The sequence below is a fragment of the Daphnia carinata genome, chromosome 8, assembly GCF_022539665.2.
Source record: "Daphnia carinata strain CSIRO-1 chromosome 8, CSIRO_AGI_Dcar_HiC_V3, whole genome shotgun sequence".
Taxonomy (NCBI): Eukaryota; Metazoa; Arthropoda; class Branchiopoda; order Diplostraca; family Daphniidae; genus Daphnia; species Daphnia carinata.
Window position 1 is genome coordinate 2641552 of NC_081338.1, and position 21774 is coordinate 2663325.

The following is a 21774-nucleotide window of genomic DNA, read 5'->3' on the forward strand; positions in this document are numbered from 1 at the left end:
CTCCTTTCTATTTTGAATCCTCGTGTGAAAAAATGGCGGGAAGCCAGAAGAGTCAGCTCAGCGCACGAAAATCGATTTGAGGAACCAAAAGAACCAGGAAAATAAGGCATGGGAAGCCCAGAATCCGCATAATATATATTTCAAAAAAATATATATCCTATATATATCCTGTTCAACCAGACCTGACATCTAGGTTTACCCCACAAGTTACTTTGCTGTGTTACAGAAACCAAAATTTTGCATAACGGAGTCGTAGAGATGTTTTACGTGTTATTGCTTTACCGTCCAGTTCTTTGACCCCATGGAATTACGCAATAGCAATACACAACGTATACCAAATTTTTGGTCATGAAAGCATTTTGAATGTTTTACACATTTTTAAGCCCTTGCTGTCATATCGTCACGATTTATCAAGCAAGTTTAGATTAAAACATTAGCATAACATGTAATAACTGTGTGTAGTAGAAGGACATTTTCTACTAAATTTAAATCAGAATCTCGACGTTATCTAACGCCCACTGATCCCACGTAGGTCCTCCGTGTTGCGGTTGCCACCATCGAAATTGAATAGTTGAGGAGTTGGTTTGAACGGGTACATTATATATCATCCGCTGTGGCTAAATTTGAATAACGTAAAAATCAGGATAAAGGCTAGGTTCAACACAGCAACAAACTTACCTGAATGAAATTGCGTATGCCATGAGAGGCAAGCAAAAACCAGTCGACGCTATTGTAACTGTACTGAAGAAGCACAACCCGATCAAGAATATCTGATCTGTAAGTGTTAGACGGTTGGATGCGACACGACGGGATCTGTTGAGGTGTCCCTATTCGAATTACGAAAGCGAGGCGCCTAAGGAATTAAAATCACTCTGTTATCGTAAAAAGTATTTAAGAAATTACAACATTGGAACGGAAATATTTGGAGGAACGATTATTTTCATAACATGTTTTTATAACTTCAAATGTACCTAACCACGCGGACGTCGATGGGTACAGTAAAAGCCATTCTTATACCACATCCATCAAAATGTAAATGTTTCCCATGGGCAAGAGGAATCAGAGATCCGCAACCGACTTTGATACTTCCTCCGGTGATGCTTTCCCATAGTAGCGATGGGTTAACGAGGTCGTCAAAATGATCCATTATAGGTAATGATGAAGCGACCAATACTGCCTTGGAACTCGAGCAGCTGATTCAATGAAAATGTCAAACGAACGTATTTTGGAACTAGAAACTTCAATCCATACCTCACGCCTTCATAGCCCTTATCGCAATGGCAACGCCCACGGATACAGTCTCCGTGACCGTGGCAATGCGACGGACACATTCGACCAATGTAAACATCTTTCAACGCCCACGTGTTTTTCTCTCCTTTTCCTATTCCATTTTTCTGAGTCATCCAACGAAACTGCCACGTGCTAGAAGATAACTCTTTTATTAATGTACGTTATGCACGCCTAATGCTCCCTCTTTACTGCTGCCTGGCTTTTGATATCCACATCAACATGGAACAAAAACACATAGTGCTACTGCAACATTGTGAAACTGAATTGACTTACTTGGCGAATGGGATCGATTTGAGTGGGATAATGACCCGCTGCCAAATCGGGAAGTTGCCAAATGCTAATGCAGAAGAACTATGATACATCTGAGGATCGCACAACGAATCCGTTGAACTTGGCAAACAGTTTGGTTTTGCTAAGGACCATGAAGGCTGTTCGTATCCTTGCCTCATTTCAAATCGTACTTGGCTTCTGTTATTGTTGCCATGACACGACATTATTCCACACGATGTTCTGATCTGAAAAACATAATAATAATAAAACGAATGGTTAGGATTTTTGACTGGCTTTTTACTTGTTCGGATTCATTTAGCTATTGTAAATATAACGAGACCTTAAAATAAGCAGCGTAGTTATCTTTCACTATAATGTGTCTGCTTGTGATTCCGGCAAATCGACTATTTTCACTAGAGACAAAATTCATCGACTTTTCCGTTTCTGGTGCGCCACAAAGGTTGTTTGAAATGACGCCATTGGGATGAAACTGCCATTGAGTTTGATTGAGTGATTCCCCCCTTGAAGAGGATGCAAAATTAAAAATAATAACGAGCACGGTTTGGAAGGGTTGATAAGATTGGATTCCACTTACACGAAATCGTCGTAGATTTCCGACAAATGCTCTCTGGAGTACTCGATGGCAATATTGTCGATAAGCCACACTGAATGTTTCTTCGCTGCCTCTGAGCTCGCTTCGGAAACTACAGGTTGCCACCAGCGTAAAATGGAATGCGGATTTTGGCAGTCTTCCGGTATAATCGCATGAACTGGAGCAGGATTTATGTAATGTTGAGGACTGTAGTCTTGAATTAGAATCCACGTGAAACCTTATGGGAAAAGTCGTCGAAAAATAATTTAGCATTCTATGAAGAAATCACACTAGGATAATACTGAAATTCTAACTACCGCTATCAGCTGAACACTGTAAGAATACGTTTTGTGCCACATCTTCAAGGTCTCTCCTTCCTTTACTCAATTGAAAATTGAGAATGAATTCCACGTTTTGGCCAAATGTCAAATCCAGCGGTATGGTTTGTAATAATTTTATCCCAGGTCCTTGAAACAGTCCTGCTGCCCCGTCACCAAGTCGTTCATTGGGATTGGCGATTTTTCCACCACTAAAAAATTTCCAATGCGGTTTTACGGTGGAGCCATCATTGAAATCATCCGCCAATGTATCCTATCGATTCCGTACAAGCAGCTATTATTTTAGAAACCAATTTAAATTGCATGTATTTAAACTACCAGGCCGACCAAGAGCGAGTCATTGATTGGAGGTCCCAAATCAAATTCATTGACTGCCCAAGAAACAGAGGCAGACGATTTCGGATGCCTCCAACGAAATCGAGCAAATCTAAGATATTTACAAAAATCTGAACATCAAAGTATACTCCAACCAAAAAATTCTTATGAAGCACTTTACCTTGCTCCTGATATAATTTCAAGTGAGTATTGATAAGTTTGCCATTTATCAAGTTTCTGATAAACGCTTGGTATTTGCGGCCCAGGACCTTTTTCACCTCGCACTTTCATTGGATGAAATAGCTTCCAGCTCATACCGTGATCATACGAAATCTCTAGCCGGACAGGCAATTTGATTGGGACTGCAGCCAGTTCTACAGAATCAGATCCTTGGCCACAATCACCGACGAGCATTTCGAAGGAGAGAATGCGTCCTTTAGCGTTCACGACTAAGAAGTCAGACGTTTCGAGGATTGATTCTTCGGCAGTGTTAGATCTTCCGCGCATAATATGACCATGTCGGCCACAAAACGAATCGTGTTGATCGACGTTGATTTTCCTCCACCACAACTTTTGTCCAAACAGACTATTCAAGAATTGTTTTGGGTGTGTAGAATCGACAGATTCTTCAGCTTGGTAATCAGGAAAGAGTTCCCGCGAATGAACATTTCGCTGTTTGGGTGGATTTGAAGCAACGGACACATCCAAAGGACGACCGATTATGAAACTGTCGATTGCCCAATCTTCTGACATTCGACCAGAGTGTCCCAGTTGCCACCAGCGGAGCTTTACGTCACTTTTTTGGACATCTTCCGGAACAAGAAAGCTAACCAGCCTATCTCGATCAAACAAACTCACGTTTTCAAAAAGGCTGTCTGAATGGTTATTGTAGTTCAGCCGTTAATTTTTACCTGGAGTCCTGGAAATGATCGAGAGATAGCGACAGACCGGTATGCCATTTCACTCCTCCATTTAAAGAATATTGGAAGAGTAATATTCCTTGGTTTGGACTATTTGGCACTTGTCCACAGCCAGATCTCAAATGAAACTGGATGACAGTTACTTGATACAGGTCCAGCTCACGTGTTTCAGCATAACGACCGCACGACTTTTCCCAAATTTTAACAATTAGTATAATAAACAATACACAAAGATGTTCTTTGGTAACAGGCACAAACGACTTACATCATGAAAGTGAAGGGCTGGTCCGGAGTCAAGAGTTCCGCAGAGAGACGATACTGACCCGCCATTGATTCTGGACCACACGCTTGAATTCCAGCCATTACTGAATGTCTCCCGTACGCTTGACAAAAGTTCAGTTGAAGATATTTCGCAATTGTCTCCTACAAAACAAATAATAAAAAATCGTTTGCGCAATACTGATTGACATTTTCCGCCGAACTAACCAGTCCAGTTGGGATCACATTGACAGTATCCTTCCCAACAGCGCCCTCGTCCGTTGCAGTGGCCACAGGAAGCTCCGACGTAAACCCAATGTAAAGACCAATCGATTGATTCGTCATCGCTTGTCCATCGCAAACGCACCACTCTGCCGTTTTCACAATGAAATGTTAAGGATGTAATAGCTATTGACCAGCAATTGACTGGTGTTGCGCAATAGATGGCAAAATATAGTCATTTATAATACCCTTTGTTGAGTGGGATAGGCGCTGTTATGGTACGTTGGTAACCGGTGACTTGCGATAAAAGTTCTGAATGAAATTCAAAAGCGTCACAATCGACTGCTTCTCCAGGTAGGCATTCGTCAGGTAGATTTCGCCAAACCAGTCCATAATTATCAGAATATTCTAATCGCACACCTGCATAGCATCGTAACGACAATTGTAAATTGTAGATTAGCATTCCGGAGCCAACAAAAGCCACGCTTACGACTGCACGAATGAGGATGATCACATCCTGATGAAATAGCGTATTGCAAAAACATCTGATCCGTTACTCTGATATCCTTCGTCATGACCATACTTTTCCCGTTTGGATCTGTTAGTTGAAATGATAAAAAATAAACCCAAAGAAACAATGCATTCAGTAAATTTAAACATACTGGTAAAATGAAGTGTCGAATTAGATGAACCACAAGATGGTTCCAATGAACCTCCGGAAACGAAGAGCCAATTATCCTTTGTCGTTTCTAATGATGCGAATTCATCTTCAATGGCACTCTTGGCGTAAAACTCCCCTCCAACGTAAATCTGGTGTCACATTTCATTTCGCTTATTCATCAATTTCTTTGAGAGCACAACCGATATTTTCCCCATACCTCGTCTACAGACCACATGGTATGCAAATTTCCATTATTTCCACCAAGCTGAGACCATTTCAGTCTGGCTGCTAAGCTCAGCGCTCGGCTAGGAAGAGGCACTTGGCGAAGTTGTTGAGATGACAAGCCATTCAGTGGGATAACTTCAAACGTAGTCCATTCAATTCCACCATTTATTGAATATTCGACAATGACGAAAATCTCGTTGTCGGACGGTACTGAATCCGATGAATCAAGATGAAACTGGACAAAACTATTTTGAATTGGAATTATTATCTAATGATTAACGCCATATAATTTTTTGCATTTTTTCTTCTTTACTTTGCATTTGATAAATCGAGGTCGCGCGTTTCCAACATTCTGACTCCTAAACGATCCATGACGAAAGCTCCTCCTATGCCAATTTTACTTGACGGTTGAGCTCTTAGTTCTCCTCCTATCTGACGCAGCCATAGCGAGTTCTCTGGAGCATCATCTACGAACACGAAAAAAACATCCAAAAATGATTTTATTTAACCAACATTGACCCAGTTTGGGTTCCTACCTTGGACAAACGACTCGTGAATGTTTTGAGGGTTCAGCGTGAAAATTTTTACCGTTTCGCACGCCTCGCCTTGGTAACCCTCGTCACATTCGCAGGATCCTTCGACTGTACATCTTCCATGTCCGTTGCAAAGTTCCGGACACTGCGGACTCAGGATAACGTTTCGTATGGCCCACTGAGGAGCCAAATGCCCGTCTGTTCCGTTTAAAAATCCCTGATACCATCGAAATCGAAGTGGTCTGTAATTTATGAAAGTTAATATCACTGTAAGATACAATTTGATTGTTGGAGAAGTACGCTGAAGTAAATTTTGGTGACCCACTTGCTTGTCTCCAAATGCGAAAGCATTACAGTTTCCCTTTTCCATGCATTGGTTGTTTTGGAAGAATAAACAGTGGATGTTTGATGTGGCATTCGGTCATAAGGATTTCGACCAGAATCGTTTACCACTAAATGCCAATGTCGCCCTCCGTCAATGGAATATTCCAGTCGAACAGGGTGTTCTAAGCTAAGATCGGTTGTTCCACATCCAACGTTAACCTAAAAAACTTACTCTTCAGTTGTAACATGGATTAAAGAGTTTAATCGAATCTAATAGGTAATATGCCTCAAACTGAAGGACAGTTTCTGATGTAATCATGGAATCTCCCGTAAACACTTGTTGCTCTCCTAGTTCACCTTGAAAAACTAAGGCATCGTCTCTGTATGAAACGAAAAATGCCAAAATTAAACGAAAGGTACGTAAAATGGTAAAGAATTTCTTATTAAGCATTGGTCAAGACCTCGAACAAAACGAGTGAAGTTGGCCACCGAACCAAGTTAGCCATGAAGAATCTTGATCGTTGAGTTGTTGAAAGTCGCTAGTTAGGATTACACCCAACGGTGTTGTGCTATGAAGAACCAAGCCATCAATAGCCCAAGTATCCAAACCTTCACCTGTTAATCACAAATTTCGGTGTAATAACAAAAATGATGTATGTAAAACCAACTTGTATTATACCAGCGTGAACAGGTTGCCACAGACGCAGTCGTGTACAATTTGTAAGATCTGGAATCCGCATTAGGTTGACAATCACCAGCTGAGGGTCGTATTGCGGGAGTATTTTGATTTCCTTTTTTACGTGCGTAAGGCGCATTAATAGACGTTAATAAACATTAAATAGGATATTGCTAACAAATTCACGGTTTAGCTAAGCCTTAAATTTCACCTGAATGAGAATCCAAGTAATTCCGCCGTTAACAGAGTACTGCAAAAGAAGTCGCTGATGTAACGGTTCTAATGAGTTTACGTAGCTTTCAGCTTCGGCCCAGCAATGGAATTTGATAGTCATTTGGACATAAGACGCTGCTGTTAGGTCCAAGTCTGTTGACTCAAAATAGCGCAGGCCGTCCTGTGCAGATACGTAACACACGACAAGGTTGATACATTCGAATTTCAATTTTCAACACTATACAAGTCTTTTATGGACCTTGTGGAAGATAGCAGCAGGTCCTGACATTAATATTCCACATCCAGTAGATATATCTCCACCAGAAAGGCGGACTAAGTTGGAATCTTTATCGAAATGGCTTAGAAGGCCTCGAGGAAGAGGAATGATTGGAACGCAATCAACATTACCATATCCTACATCGCAACTGTAACACAAACACAAGTTATAATTCGTCATTTTTAACTAAAGCTTGTAAAATTAAATATTCAAAGACATACTCGCATTGCCCATTCTGGCATGTTCCATGGCCAGAACACATCCACGGACATGTACCACCGATATAGACGCGTGCAACACCCCACACCATCGGTCCACGGTCTTGTCCATTTTCGCTGATCCAGCGGAATCGTGTCGATTCCGTTCTATATATGAATGAGAAACATTAATTTTCAGTTTATTGCTAATCCCACTTGTGTTTCTTTAGTCTTACATGGAGCGTCTGGGTAGATGTACGGTAATCCGAGTGGCATTATTCTCGCTATTTATTAAATATCGACTAGGCGGATGGAGGTATTCACATTGTTGGCTTAGTTGCTCCAGCCTGTAACATTCCTCTTCGACCATATTCCAGCGGCGACCCATATCTGTTGAATATTCAAAACGGACCTCTGCTGTTCCTGAATGAATGCCTGCTGGTAATATTAGCTGGAACTGGGCAAAGGTTGGGTCGCTAATCTCCATGTCCCATGTTTCCGCATACGACAATGAAAATCCATCTTCCAAATCAGCTGGTCCCAGTAATGTGTCGACAGGATCGAGCTGTTCACGAAATATCAAGCCCTGCCATCCCATCCAATCCGTAATTGTTCCATCGGTGTTATTAACAATATCAGCGATGTCGTTCAATTGTTGGTCTTCGATAGGTTCATCCGATTGAATCTCATACTCGAAAACGATTGGGTTCGTAATGTTCAAGTTGACCAATACATCGTCCAAGTACCACTGAAGCCCATCTGTGTCATGGAACCGTAAATCAGTATAGCATTGTATTACCTTACAAACTAAACGCGACAATGAATACCTCGATGATTGGCGTTCGGGTAGGTAAGTTGCCACCATCTAATAATAGTTCTGGGAGTTCTGGCAGAATCGGGTAAATTGCAGCCTAGCCTTCTTTCATCGACTTCCGTGTTCAAAGGCCAGGCTTCCAACGGGTTCCAGGTCAGCCCATTATCATTACTGTAGTCGAGAACAAGAAGACTAGCAGCGGGAATCTCTGTGGACAACGATTTACGTTTCGCAGCTAGACGACAGTTTTGTTTGTAAATGGGTACGCTTGTTACAGCAAGGGTGAACTGCACCATCCTGTCACGAATGCAATTCATGATAATAACTTAGTATCATTATTTCAGCCACAATTGTGCGAATTAATTACCTTAAATTCCTGGTGTCGATTTCTATTGTTTGCAACGAACGTGGTCCTCGGCCTCCGAAGAAGACCACTCCATCAGTGGAGCCATCGCAGTAATTGGGTAGCAGTTTTCCCCCGACAATGCGACCCCAGTGTGAACGCAGTTTCGGTGTCGAATTTATGTGGTCCTTGTAAACAAACGTGTCATAGAAACCAGCCGGTGTGCTCTGCTCCGCTTCGGCACAGTTTTCTCCTAGTACGAAACATGATTTTGCAAATTTTTTGTAGAAAATAATAAGCTAAATTCATCGCAACGTACCTGTGTAACCGACATCACACGTGCATAATGAATGCCAACATCGTCCATGTCCAGAGCACAATGACGGGCAAGGATGACCGATGTACAAGTTCTGGATTTGAAATCCACGAAGCGGATGGTGTTGTTGATCTCCTAGCCGATGGTGTAACCAACGAAGCAATATCGGCCTGCAAGTACGTCACACAAAATAATGTCAGAGAATTAGTTCAACTCGAATAATTGAAACTCAAAAATGATTGTTTTTACTTGTTAGCCATGGATTCGCTAGCATTGAAATGAAATCTATTCACTACGCCATCCTCTTCCGACATAAAACTGCGATAGTTTAATCGGCTAGATTGACGAAATCCTTGACAATTTGACCATGAATGGAGACATTCCGGTTGAACAAGCTGCCAATCTACTCCTCCATTGGCTGAATATTCGAGAAGGATTTGTTCAGACGTATCGGGAAAGGAAGCCGAATCAAATCGTTGGGCAACTATGTCGAATTGAATCGTATCCCCAACGTCTAAGAATAATTTCTTTGTAAGGGCTCCGTACCAAACGATTCTGCTGGGACAATTGGCGTCGAAAATCAAACACGACGACTTTGGATCAGGCTCATTACGCACAAGCCAAAAGTCTGCGTTTTCATTTAATGGCTGACTCAGTTTATCGATGTCCGCCCCGGAAAATATTTCTGCTTGTGATGAGCTGGTCAATCCAGATAGGCTCCAAACGTTTCTGTCTTTGCCATGGACACCTGTTTGAACGAAGCGGATTCTAAATGGTGGTGGATTGGGTTTGGATTTTAGGCTTTCAGGTGGCAAGATTTCAATTTGTTCCAGTTGAGGTTGCCAGAAAAATGGGCTACGGTACTCGCGAAGAAGTTTCCAGTCAATGCCGTTCCACGACACTTCCAATTGGACAAAAATGTCGTGAGATGCCGCTTGAGATTGCTCACAGAATCCTAGTCGCAAAAAGAACATCACTACGATGCCTGGTGAGTAGACAATTTCCTTCGTCTCCAGCAATCGCATGCCGAGTCCATCAAACATTATGTTCTGCGTTCCGCGTACAAGACAGCCATCGCGATCCGTAACGTAATGATGTCCACCAATCATTAATGCATAACTCTCGTTGATCGCCTTAAGCGTGGTAAGTGGAGGGTCTGGTAGACAGTTCTCTCCACTGAATCCATCGTCACAAACGCATCCTGATAGCGAACAACGTCCATTGCCACGACAAAGTTCAGGACATTCATCTGGCCCTGCATAAAAGTAATCGATGCCCAGTGGACTGCGATCTGATGGACGACTTCCAGTTTGAGCAATCCGGAATCGGGTAGCTTCTGACCATGAAGCTGGAGGAAGTTTAATTCCTATTCTTCTCCAGTCTTGTAGAAAGGATACATGTCGTCGGCTGTCATCCAAATCATTCCAGTGTTTTCCTCCGTCAATGGAAAATTGAACTACGACGCTATTATTGTTTAAAAGCGGAGTCGATGAACTGCATCCGACAGCTGATTCTAACTGGACCACAGAGAAAGGTTCGATCCGTACGGGGTATGTTTCTTCCAATTCATCAGCTTGAAGAATCATGACACCATCTCTCTTGCAGAATTCTTCTGGCAAATGACGACCCACGAAAGCATCGGCCGTCGTCGGTTGAACGTTACTAAAGCTGCTGTTCCTAATCAGCGTGTGAGTTAGATTAGGTCCAATGTAAAGATCATCTACAGCCCACACGTCTTTTCCAGCTCCAGAATGTTGGGCTTGCCAAAGTCTGAACCGACAACTAGGTCCTTGTGCATCTGACGTTAATTGGATTCGAATCACTTGAGTTGATTCTTCTTTTGTCTGCTGTGGTTGAATAAATTTAAGCAGAGACCACGTAATGCCTCCGTTACAAGAAGAATGTACGTAAATAATTTCTACTGGCCTGTCAGGTCCTGGACAGTGATGTCGATGTTGACTTCCAGGCCCATTCATTCTAATAGCGAATCGTAAAATGTGACTTTCAGTTGTGTCGAGATCAAATGTCACCAGTTGTCGATCACCAAACTGATCAAAGATGGCCGCCATTCCAGCTCCAACTTGTCCACATCTTGTACCAAATTTCTCTCCAGTAAATCGAGCAAACTTGAGCTTAAGATCAGCAGCGTCTTGTTCGAAATTCTCTCGAAAAATGGATGGAAGTGGCTGTGTGGGAAATTGGCACCATTCGCCCTGGTATCCATCGTCACAAGAACAGTGACCTTTCTCTACACAATTCCCATGACCACTGCAACCCAAATAACAGTCTTCAAGATAAATGTCGTCCAACGCCCAATGTCTACGGATGTCAATGTTAGACAAACCACGACCCTTTTGGATGAAACGAAAACGCACAGGATCGGCCAGAGAAGCAAATGGAATGGGAAGTGTGATACGTTCCCACGGATGTGCTGCCATCTCCTGACTAGACCACGTCGTCTAGAAATCATGAGTATTTATTTACATTCATCTTCTCGTTTAATAATAAGAGGTTATCACCTGGATTACGTTAGAATAAGCACCGGTGCATGTTGGAGGTAAACAGAGACCATGAAGATTGTTCCAGCTGTTTCCATAATCGTTTGAATATTGCACCATGACACGGAAAGCGTCGTTTTCTTTCAAGGGCAAACTGACTGACGTGTTGTCATTTTTTTCAGGTAAATCGCAGGCCATATTCAAACGAAATTGAAGTATGTATTGAATGGGTAATGGAAGCGCTGGATGCAAAAGAATGTCATTCACGGCCCAGGGTGAGGCCTCTTCGTTGGAGAGATTTTCACCCAACAACTGCCAGCAAATCCTTGCATTTTTTTCTTGTGCTTCACTTGGTATTGCAAGTGAAGGCTTAACAGGCTCCTTCAGTATTAAGTAATGGCAGCTGTATAATTTATTATTCAATCATGTAATTACTTTCTGTATTATACTTTTTCAAGGAAAAGTCCAGACAGAATGGTGAGTCTCTTTTTACTGCCATCATTACGTTCAATCCATACAGTCAACTTGGATGGAGAACGTTGGGGAGTCTTTTTAGTGGTCTTAGTATTTTTGGTTTGTTTTTTGCATGGAGTAGATGGCTCAAGATGAAATCGTAGGTTACCAGCTGAAGACAAATCCAACAGAGGAGAACAAGCCGAAAAAAAAGAGCTGTTGAATGTTTGTTGAAGAACCAAATGTCTTGAATCACTTTCACAGTTGGCTTCAATCCGTGCGTTCTGAAATTCCCAGCTATGAAACGTATTATAAATTATTTTTTATCCTGTCGCAGTGTTAAAAATCAAAATACTGCTCGTCCGCAAGAAGTCCGTTGAAATCAGGTCTCCATAAAATTTGGTCAGACGTTGGGCTAGACGTAAGCTGAAAATCTCTAGTCGATGCCCAATTGGGGCCGAGATGGTTGGAATTGAACACGAGCGCTGCCCCTGTACTCCCTTTACAACCACTCTGCATTTCGTACGAGACGTGTTGACAAATAAGGTACCGTAAGATGTTATTAATAAATATGAAAGTAATACATGTATCTGTCCGCCAGGCAAGGATAGCCAATCGGCTGTGCTGAGAGGGTCGAAGTCAGCATGTAATTCTAGAGGTCGATCAGCTGTGTTGGTTACAACCACGTCGTCAATTGCAAAGCATACATGACTATGTTCACCGGGCAGTTGGACGGACCACCGGAAACACGTTTCAGGTTGCCGGATTGCCGACGACAACGGTATCACATAGGAAGCCGATTCTCTGTTTCCTGATAAGCTAACCGCAAAGAGACGATCTAAAGCTGTGGTTGTATATGCAATAAAGGCAAGAATTACCTGGTAATAGTTCGAAACGGAGACCAGTTAGAGCACACTGTGTCATAAGGGGAGATTAGTTGGCCATAAAATATGGTAATGTTAGCGTTGAAACTCGTTGTGATTGTTGTGTTTTGCTTTTCAGCTGAGCAGAATGTTTGACCGATTGTGAACTGAAGAGTTCCAGCGCTGGTCAAATTTAACGCGACGCTGGACAATTGAAGGACAGTTGCAGTTGAATGATCTTCGTTCATTGAAGACGTTTCCTCCATTCTGCTGCATAGCGTAGCCGAAAGTCCATGAAAAATTGGTTGACAACTATTGCTGACATGAAATCCCTCAGATTCACTCCTAATTCACGAAAATTATATTCAGACTTATTTGCCTCATTCCGTTTGCAGTATAGTGGTAAATTTCCAACATAAATTAAGTTGTACCATAGAGATGGAGAGAAATGTCCGGTTTCGAAATCGTCTCGGAAAATAACGCCTCCCTCCTGGTTCACGCCTGATAACTTCACGCTCTCGGCATCATGTTCGTCTAGCAACGTGATAACGTAAATTTTTTTTCAAATTTCATATACTCTACAAGCAATAACGACAATTTTGCGTGCCACAATACCAGTTGCTGGACATAGGTGATAAATCCGCTGGTCCTTCAATACAAGGGTTTCTTGTCGTGTAAATGTTCCTCTAAGTGAACGCGAAACCATAAGAATGAAATAATGTAGTCACGCTAAATACGGTTAATAATAGTCCGGCAAATGTGTCAATTTGACGAAAGTGTTGAAATTAAATATTAAAATCAGGTACGCGAAATGAACGCAGCCCATGTCTTCGGGTGGTGCCATCCAACGGAAGTCGATTTTCCTTTCGTCCGTCGGTCGCCGTTTTGCATACGAGTGCAATATCGTGCACATTTTCCGTTGCCGGTACTAGGGGGCGAAAAAAAAAGAAAAGGTGTCATAGATTTTATAGGATGAACTGAAGCTGCTTCGTTTACTTGTTTGCCGGCCGAGCCACTCGTAGTAGAATAAACTCCCGTGATAAGCGCTGAATCGAAATCTTCAGTCAATCGCACAGTGACTACACAAAACGAAATCACAATTACAACAAAAAATATTATGCAATACACCAATATGAAAAATCTGAAACTATGGGGAGCATACAGAAAAAATTTGTATGATGTGTTTTGTTATAAAAAAACGACGCTTCAAAGGATGGCATCGATAAAATCAAATCGTATTTTACCTTTATACACTTGGCCACCGGTGTAAAAGCGTGGATTTCCTGACAGTTCTACCTTAGCTATTTGCGTTGTCGGTTGGTTTTCATCCCAATCGTCTTGCAATCGGTCAAACTGTTTGCAGGGGAAGAAAAACGGCGATGAATCAACAGCGTTGGACTGTTGGCTGTTGATTCTGTTCGAGAGACCTAACAAAATAAAAACCATCAAGCTAAGGCTTCGATATATTGCCGCCATAGGTGAAGCCGTCGGCTCTGCGTAAACCGCAGATATATTCGAACCAAGTGTTTGACTCAACTTCTGAAACACGAATAACATTTAACAGCATTCGTAAGAGTTTATTTGGTACAATGTTATTCATAAATATAATTTCTTGATAGTTGGGACTGATATAAATTAGGAGGGCGGATGAGTGTTTTATCAGATATCTGGTGGACCAGTCCCTTCCGGTTAATGGAGTTGTCTAATAGGATTGATCGGGTAAAGTAAAACTAACCTTTGACTCTTCCGTCGGAGCGACTCTGAAATGTCAGCTGGTACGTACAGTACATTTAAAATACCACGATTCAATAAACATTCTTTCCACACAGAGAATTCTGCTGAAAAGGTAATGTTTTAGGTTTGAATCAAATGCAGTCTTATCAGTAAAAGGATGTAGGTAAATTTCAACATTCGATGATGGTTTATGGCAAGCTCAGTGTGCCGGTAGGTATGCCTTATTACGGTACTGTCTCCAGAAGGGTCTGTGCTCTCGTTGCAGACTCTAAAAGTGTCGCTATTCTTTAGATGTGCACATCAACTCTTATGTAGCTACTGTAAATTCGGGACCTCAACACCGTTGATAACGTCGTAATGCAATTTCAATGACAAATCTATTTTTCAAAAACATTATGTTGGGCAATGCTTTATATGAACAATTACGGGAAATTTAGCAGCGGATATGGTTGATAACTCATTCACATAAAATTTTTCTGACAATTAAATACAAAATCAGAAAATGTTTTGGACATCTACTGGAAAGCCCTTGATGCACACAGTACTAGCCTATCCTGGCATACCACTAGAAGAAAAGAGGGCGTGGTTTTTTGGCCTTTATGACAAGTGACGTAATGCAGTACTTACTGTACAATATTTAGTGATTCAGAAATAATGCACATAGCTCAAGCTTTCACAGGCAATGCCCTTTCAACCTTATGTGTTCAGCGATAAAAACTTGAGAAGATAACAGATCAGCAATTCAAGTCTATCAGATTCTCATTCTCATGAATCCATGGCTCATTGAATTTATTTATTTACTTGTCAAGTGTACAATATTAAACTCGACAAATCTAATCAGGAATACGCCCACTTCATTGAGTGTTCTTCTGCTACGTTTGGTTGGCCATCGGAGTTTACTTGACGCTTGTTCCATCACGAAAACGATTGGGCGGGGGCAGGTGTACTATGAATTTAACATTTGTTTTTGTCCTAGTTCTTCCTCAAATAGTAGCTCATCTACACCTTAGTTCACACGAAAACTATCTCTTGGGTTTAACAACATCTTTTCTTTTCAAATTAGGGCAACACGTACACATTGACATGCAAAAATGAGGAGGTGTGTCTCACTCTTGGTTTTACCTTGACATCGCTTTCCAACAACCGACGGTTTATTTATGGTTGTCTTGCAACCTGCGACTCCCCAAGGTCGATTTACAAAGACTATTCCGACATGTATCTCTATTCTTGGAAACTGCGATCGTACCATGTTTTTTCGAATTCTTTTACGTTTTCTTTAACTTAAAGAAATTTTAAAAAATTGACTGGATAATTGTTGGTTTTGCAAGTCCAGGCAAATGATCCCTCAATGCGTTTCTTTTGCTTTTTTTAAGGAAAGATTTTGAATTAGTCGGTCATACGTTGTGTGGTCTAACATACTGTGACGTAACATACTTTTGCATCACAGATGTCTCGATAAAATAACTTAGCCGAAGCATTACTTGTATTGTGAATTACAGTTAAACCTTTTAATATGAAATTTTTTCTGTTTTTTGGATATAAAAATTTAAGTCATTGAATAATACAGAAGAACACATGCACCCTAACAGGCTTTAATGAGTAAAAATGTGCAGCGTTGATTTCAAGTACAGTATCATTGCTACCACACGACACATCAATAATCAAAACCATATTGAGAATCCCAATATCAGGAGCAAGAGTAGGATATAAGGACCTTCAAGCAAGAATACAACGAAACAGTAGACGAGCAGAAATGCGGTCATAATCCAAATGACCAAAAATTCCAACATGTTGTTTATTATCTCGACAATGGGAGGCATCCTCCGGGCGACGTTGGGAATCACAAGAATTTCAATAGGCCCGATCATTTCCAGATTTTGCTTGCATTAAATCCAAGCAACAATTGATCTGTGAAACACGTCACCTTTTTTTTTTTTTACCTTAAATGGCTAAATCGAGTTCAACTGCTGTTTTTTTTTGAAGGCCTTCATATGCACAGAAATGTTTTATAGAAACGTACAACTTGGCTTAACCTTTATGCAATAACAAATAAATGTCATTTACCAGTTTAAGCTCTTGGGACGTTTGCTCGGGCAGGTGCTTTCAGTTGACACTCGTTGTTTCTTCAACCGTTTGACGACTAGTTCGCATCTTGAGGAACTGGGATCGACGTTGATCAATAGGTTGTATATGACCACTATTTTCTTCGAATTAAGTCGTGCTATTGTAATGACCTTCGCGAAACAAACGTCTCACATCAACAGAGAGAAACAGGATCTGTTCTTTTTTGTGTGTGTGTGTATGGCAGGGTTTTAATCCACGTCGTTGTTTTTGCTCTTCGCTATTTTCTGGCAGTGTATTCACAAAATCCTTGAAGCGCATGGATTTCCAAGAAATTTCTGGCACTAGCAAACGATCTATAGAAAAACTAAATATGACATATGGGTAAAAAAGCAACTAAACGTTGCTGACATATTTCACAAGTGAAAAGAGCAGGTTTGCATAACAAAGGTGTGTGACTACTATGATGATTGTTGACTATGACGTCATCAGATCATCGTCAGCAGGATAGTACTCTTGAAGATGTCGTCGGTTGTAACATGGTGGCAAAATAGAAACGAACAAAAGTGGAAGCATGAAAAAAACAAACTATGGGTGTTACAGTGAAAGCTCTCCGGATGTTTCGAGCCCACCGATACTACTTCCGCTCTGAGATTTGTTGTCCTCTTCCCCATGATGTCCGGCCTGACGACTCTGCGAATTGGGATCCTCGCGGATGGAAAGCCTCGTTTTCATGTAGTGCGATAATGGTGGTATGTGTTTACGTGGCAGGATAAACGTTGACAGATTGAACAAGTCCAAAAACACCTTGTAACGATCACTGCGAACATGTTGCAATGCCGTTAGCAGAATATAAGGGCGAATCGATGTGAATTGCACTCACCTTAAAGTTGATCGTAGGTATTGATAGCCACTTGAGCCACCGGTTCCAATGCGCTGTGATCCAATCATTCGCTGTACCAGCATAACGTGATTATCTAAAATAAGGGAATCATTTTCAAATGCAGATCGACGAAGATGTGTTTTATGACAAGCTTACAACGCCATTTAGTAATTAGCGAATCGATGTCCATTAGGAGACTCAAAAGCTGATGGGGCTGATTGAAACGCGGTTCGTCGCGATAGAATGTGATCATAATGGCTCCCTAAAATATATTATTTTAAATCAATTAATTAACTTCTACGAATGTATAAACTCAGTGCAGCTCGTACCTGTAAGGCCTTGTGGCTGAAACGCCTCTCTCCGCGTGCAACCAGAGCGTTGTGGATGTCCACATCAAAAATGGAATCGAAAATTTCTTTTTTCTTTTGACATTCGGATAGCAAATGGACTTTCAACGCTTCGTCCTTTGTTGCCTGTGTCGCGATCAGAGACAAACAAAAAAATTAATATTCGTTGATTGACATTTTTGAGATGAAAAATGTTTCAAACCTCTGCTTCGTTTTGTTGCTCCTGTATCAGAGCGTCGACAGCTTCATGATATTGCGACCAAAAATTGCTAGGATGTTCCTCATCCAAGCCAGGTGTCCTCTCCAGCCATCGTTGAACCAATTCACAAAGTGATGGCTCCTCCTCTGATCGCTGGAGTTCCACCACGGCGGCGGGATCATTGCCAAACACTTTGATGTAGTTGGATTGGTTGTAGCGCACTCGGTGTTCCTATAATATCGGCATTTTTTAAAAACATGTACAAAGAACAAATCGATGGCAATTTTACCTGTCGAATTCCTAATTTGTTTTCCAGCAACCGAAATTGAAGACTTTGGAATCCTGAACTAGGCGTCAGATATTCGCGGAATTCCATAAAATCGAGAGGAGTCATAGTTTCGAGAATCATAACTTGATCTCTCAACAACTTTATCCCCCAAGCAATTAAAAAGAATCAATAAATCTTTTTAAAAAGGTATTGTTCCCAAAAATGGAACATTGATTAAACTCACCTTCCAAATGAGAGCGATGCGATTCATCCTCTTGAGGACTTCCAACATTTTTCGTTCCTCTATTTCCTATTGAGTTGACCTTCAATTAGAGCTTGTGTTGAATATGCTAAAACAACTGAAAAAAATGTACCTGGGTAGAGAACATTTCACGAACTGAATCCAATTCGTAGAGGATCTGCTTAAACCACAACTCGTATGCTGTTGAATAATTTCTTTATCTTTAGCTGAAACAAATAGGAGATATAATGAAGAACACGAGTTACCTTGATGAGTGACGATGAAGAGATGCTCGTCGTGCACGGTTTCACTGCCAAGTTGTTCGCTCATCAACCTCTGGCCGTCCAAAATTTTGTCCAGCTGCATCGATCGCAAATTAGGAACAACTTTTATAGGCGTCTTTTAATGAATGGCTTACCTGTAAGTACTCGCCGTACATCATGCCAGTTGAATGATCGGCCATATTGATTCCATCCTGAGCATCACTTGATCTTTCTCACGTGAAACGTAAAACGCCAAAAGCCGGTGCAAAGATTAGTTCAAAGAAATCATTGATTTTTTTTTTGTTTTTGGCGCGCCATAGAGTACAGGTTTTAAGCAAACTGTGGGGGGGGGGGGGGGGGGGGGGGTAATTGAAGAAAATGTTCACCTGAATCCATTGTTCATGGGACATCCACCGCCACTCATCTTCGTTAATTGTTGGCAGATTGAAAACAATGTTTAACAGATGAACGAAAGTGTTGCAGTAGGAGAGCGCGCGAATTTCAAGAAGGAACGAAGCACTGCGCGCAAAGGACTGACGTGGTCGACACCGATCAGCTCCGCTCTTTATATAAGGGCTCTCCTGTTCGTGGCACCTCCTGTTCTCATGTCTGGGGGGAGCTGTGGAAAAAAAGGGGGAGGTGGTTTTGGGTGGAGGGTTTTCAATATAGCAATACAGACATGCATGTGTTGCGCACGTCATGTCTTTCTTGCTGGCAAAAAATGCGAATGTCAGACGAACCATTTTCATAAGTCGAATCGTTGATTAAAAATTTTTTTTTTTTTGAGTGCTTATTAATTAACCTTGCGTTCGTAGTGTAAGGCTTTTGATGTCTGAAAATAAGCCACTTGTTCGTTGACTGTTGGCTCCATGAAATCAGGGCCCGGTTCGTTGGGTAAAACGGCTTAGGCGGAGTACCTGCCGATAGAAGAGCTCCGCTACCTGCTATCAGCCAAAAACCGGTATTCGTTAAAAATAAATTGATGGCGTTGTTTCTCTTTTTGCGATTGCATCACTTCTGAAGTCGATTTCGTCATGCTTCATTTGTTTATGTTTGGTAGGATGCCGCTGGCGTCCGACATCAAGAACGGTTAGAGTATAACATTACCGACCAACAAAAATCGTGATTCCTGAAGTCTGAATTTTTCAAAACAAATGCCAAATTGTAATTGAGGTGATCACGTGATCGTGGCGTGGTGCATCGAACAGTTTTAAATCTCCGTATCCAACTGTCAACGATTTGCGTTCACCGTACGAAAGACAGCAGCAAAATCCTCTGGAAAGCCAAATTCCATTGTTTCTTAGACTTCTGTGTTCGACATGAACAGAGACGATTCACTCTGGGCCTGCGTGACGACATAATACAATCACGTGAGCGTCCTATTCATTTCTTTTGATAGCAACCTGCTGGTAAAAACAATCTGCCAGCAAAACAACCTGTCCCAGGCTTCACGGATTGCCATTAATACACGACACGTAGACGGAAACGGTCAGACAGTATAGGGTGGACATAACGATCTCTTTTTTTTTTCAGTATCTGTGTGGTGTGTGTAAAAGTGTTATTTTAGCATATCGACAATCCCTCCCCCCCCCTTCCCCCTATTTTTCGTCTAGAAACACTAGTAAGAGTTCCATGTTTGTAGCTATACTTGCATCGCTAACATAAAACAACACACGGATAGTAATTATATCTTTTTTTAAAATTTTTTTTTTCAGACAGTGCGGTCGTAAGTCTTCCGCTGCAGGTTTCTACCGTAGCAGCTTAAACCAGAAAATGATAGCTCCCGTTATTCCTCCGTCTTAAACGTGCATTGACGACCGCGTGCTTCTTTTTTTCTTTCTTTCTGAAATCTACGCTGCGTGACATCTAACGTCTAGTGTCTGTTCAAATGAGAATGGTCTCGTTTCCCATCCCAGATTTAATTTTTTTTCGGCATTTGTTTTGGCACCATGTTCGGAGAAAGAAATGTTTGCAAGTTGGGACAAAATGGGTTAGGCTGGAACAAATAGTCGGCTCAAAGACTTTCTCAACATGTTCGAAAATATCCGTGTCATCGGGTCCAAAGGCTCGACGGAGATTAATGAGCATGAAGAACCGGCCGTCCGTATCGGTCTACAAAAACAACGATGGCTACGTATATAACAAATCAAGTCGAATAGGTCAACTCCGTCGTGCAGTCCATAAATGAATTCGACAAGCCCTTGCATAAATATTTGGATTAAACCTAGCGGGGGAAACGGCGTACTCGTGAAACGTCGTTGCCCAAAACGATTTCAGACTTGAAAAAAAAAGAAAAAGATAAAAACGAAATGGAGAGACAAGCCCTCGTGAAATCTACGTCGCCATTGGTTGGCCGGAGACGTGCCATCCGGCCATGCCTTCGGGATCCCGACTCGTCCCAAATTTATTCTATTTTAAAGCAATAGTTGCCACATAATCTGATATTTTTGTATAGATAAAAAAAAATGAAATACTATCTGGACATGGAACTTTCGTATTTAAATGATATTTTCCGCCACCTATCGAGTTGATCATGATGGTGAAACATTTCCATCTGTTTTTTTTTTTTGCTGCGAAATCTGTTACTTGTTAGTCTGTTTGTTCCGGGAGGGATTTGTATACAAAAAACATACAAACGAGAGCGAAAACATTCTTTCGCCACAAGAAGAAGAAAAGGTTATCTTGTTAAACACGAGTTTCCAAATCGTCTACACGCGCCGTTGCCCACCCTCACTTCGAAACATGCAAAACAGGTTAAATATTTTTGGTTCTTCGTTATCGTAGCTATCGCATTCGGCTTCTTACTGGCGCATATGACGATGTTAGGAAAATATCGAATCAGCTCGATTGATACGATCAAAGTTCATGTTTACAGATGGCAAAAGCGGCTGATAAAAACTCTCGTTGGGTTTCCATCCGGTGGTTTTTTAAGTATCTCCAATGAAAAAAATGTTCCATAACAAGCCGGTAGAATATTAATGCACGTTATACTACGCTACGTAGGTTGTAAAGACAATCCACCCTCAAGGATATCGAACGAAAAGACCAGTGAGTAATTGCTGTGATTCCCATTTTGAGTTGATTCCATGTTGGACTAGACGGCGCCATAGTTTTGGCTGGAATTTTCTGTGTTATGATTCGAATTCCTTTTTCGTCATTAGGTGGCCAACAGACTGTTAT

The 21774-nt window shown here is 41.4% G+C and overlaps 2 protein-coding genes across 2 annotated transcripts; both read right to left on the reverse strand.

The window, feature by feature from the left end:
- Positions 1-257: 257 nt before the first annotated feature.
- Positions 258-14148, reverse strand: LOC130703913 (reelin-like). The gene is made up of 41 exons (XM_057525370.2): positions 13843-14148; positions 13595-13677; positions 13405-13526; positions 13214-13284; positions 13030-13132; positions 12614-12943; positions 12320-12554; positions 12091-12248; positions 11732-12032; positions 11304-11663; positions 9034-11243; positions 8788-8954; positions 8493-8721; positions 8139-8422; positions 7548-8070; positions 7336-7479; positions 7097-7262; positions 6836-7018; positions 6628-6739; positions 6410-6563; positions 6235-6328; positions 5950-6167; positions 5628-5866; positions 5405-5558; positions 5084-5336; positions 4868-5015; positions 4696-4803; positions 4454-4625; positions 4212-4354; positions 3991-4148; positions 3717-3913; positions 2987-3640; positions 2809-2917; positions 2470-2743; positions 2156-2390; positions 1901-2081; positions 1564-1805; positions 1252-1422; positions 972-1193; positions 679-853; positions 258-617 (listed from the first exon to the last, which is right to left on the reverse strand). Exons 1-41 carry the CDS (start codon positions 14072-14074, stop codon positions 486-488), a joined length of 10446 nt encoding a protein of 3481 aa, XP_057381353.1. The 5' UTR covers positions 14075-14148; the 3' UTR covers positions 258-485.
- Positions 14149-16657: 2509 nt separating this feature from the next.
- LOC130703921 (tryptophan 2,3-dioxygenase-like) lies at positions 16658-19140 on the reverse strand. The gene is made up of 11 exons (XM_057525378.2): positions 18981-19140; positions 18750-18822; positions 18598-18691; positions 18465-18532; positions 18335-18400; positions 18112-18249; positions 17826-18053; positions 17606-17749; positions 17433-17538; positions 17277-17370; positions 16658-17213 (listed from the first exon to the last, which is right to left on the reverse strand). Exons 1-11 carry the CDS (start codon positions 19016-19018, stop codon positions 16991-16993), a joined length of 1272 nt encoding a protein of 423 aa, XP_057381361.1. The 5' UTR covers positions 19019-19140; the 3' UTR covers positions 16658-16990.
- Positions 19141-21774: the final 2634 nt, after the last annotated feature.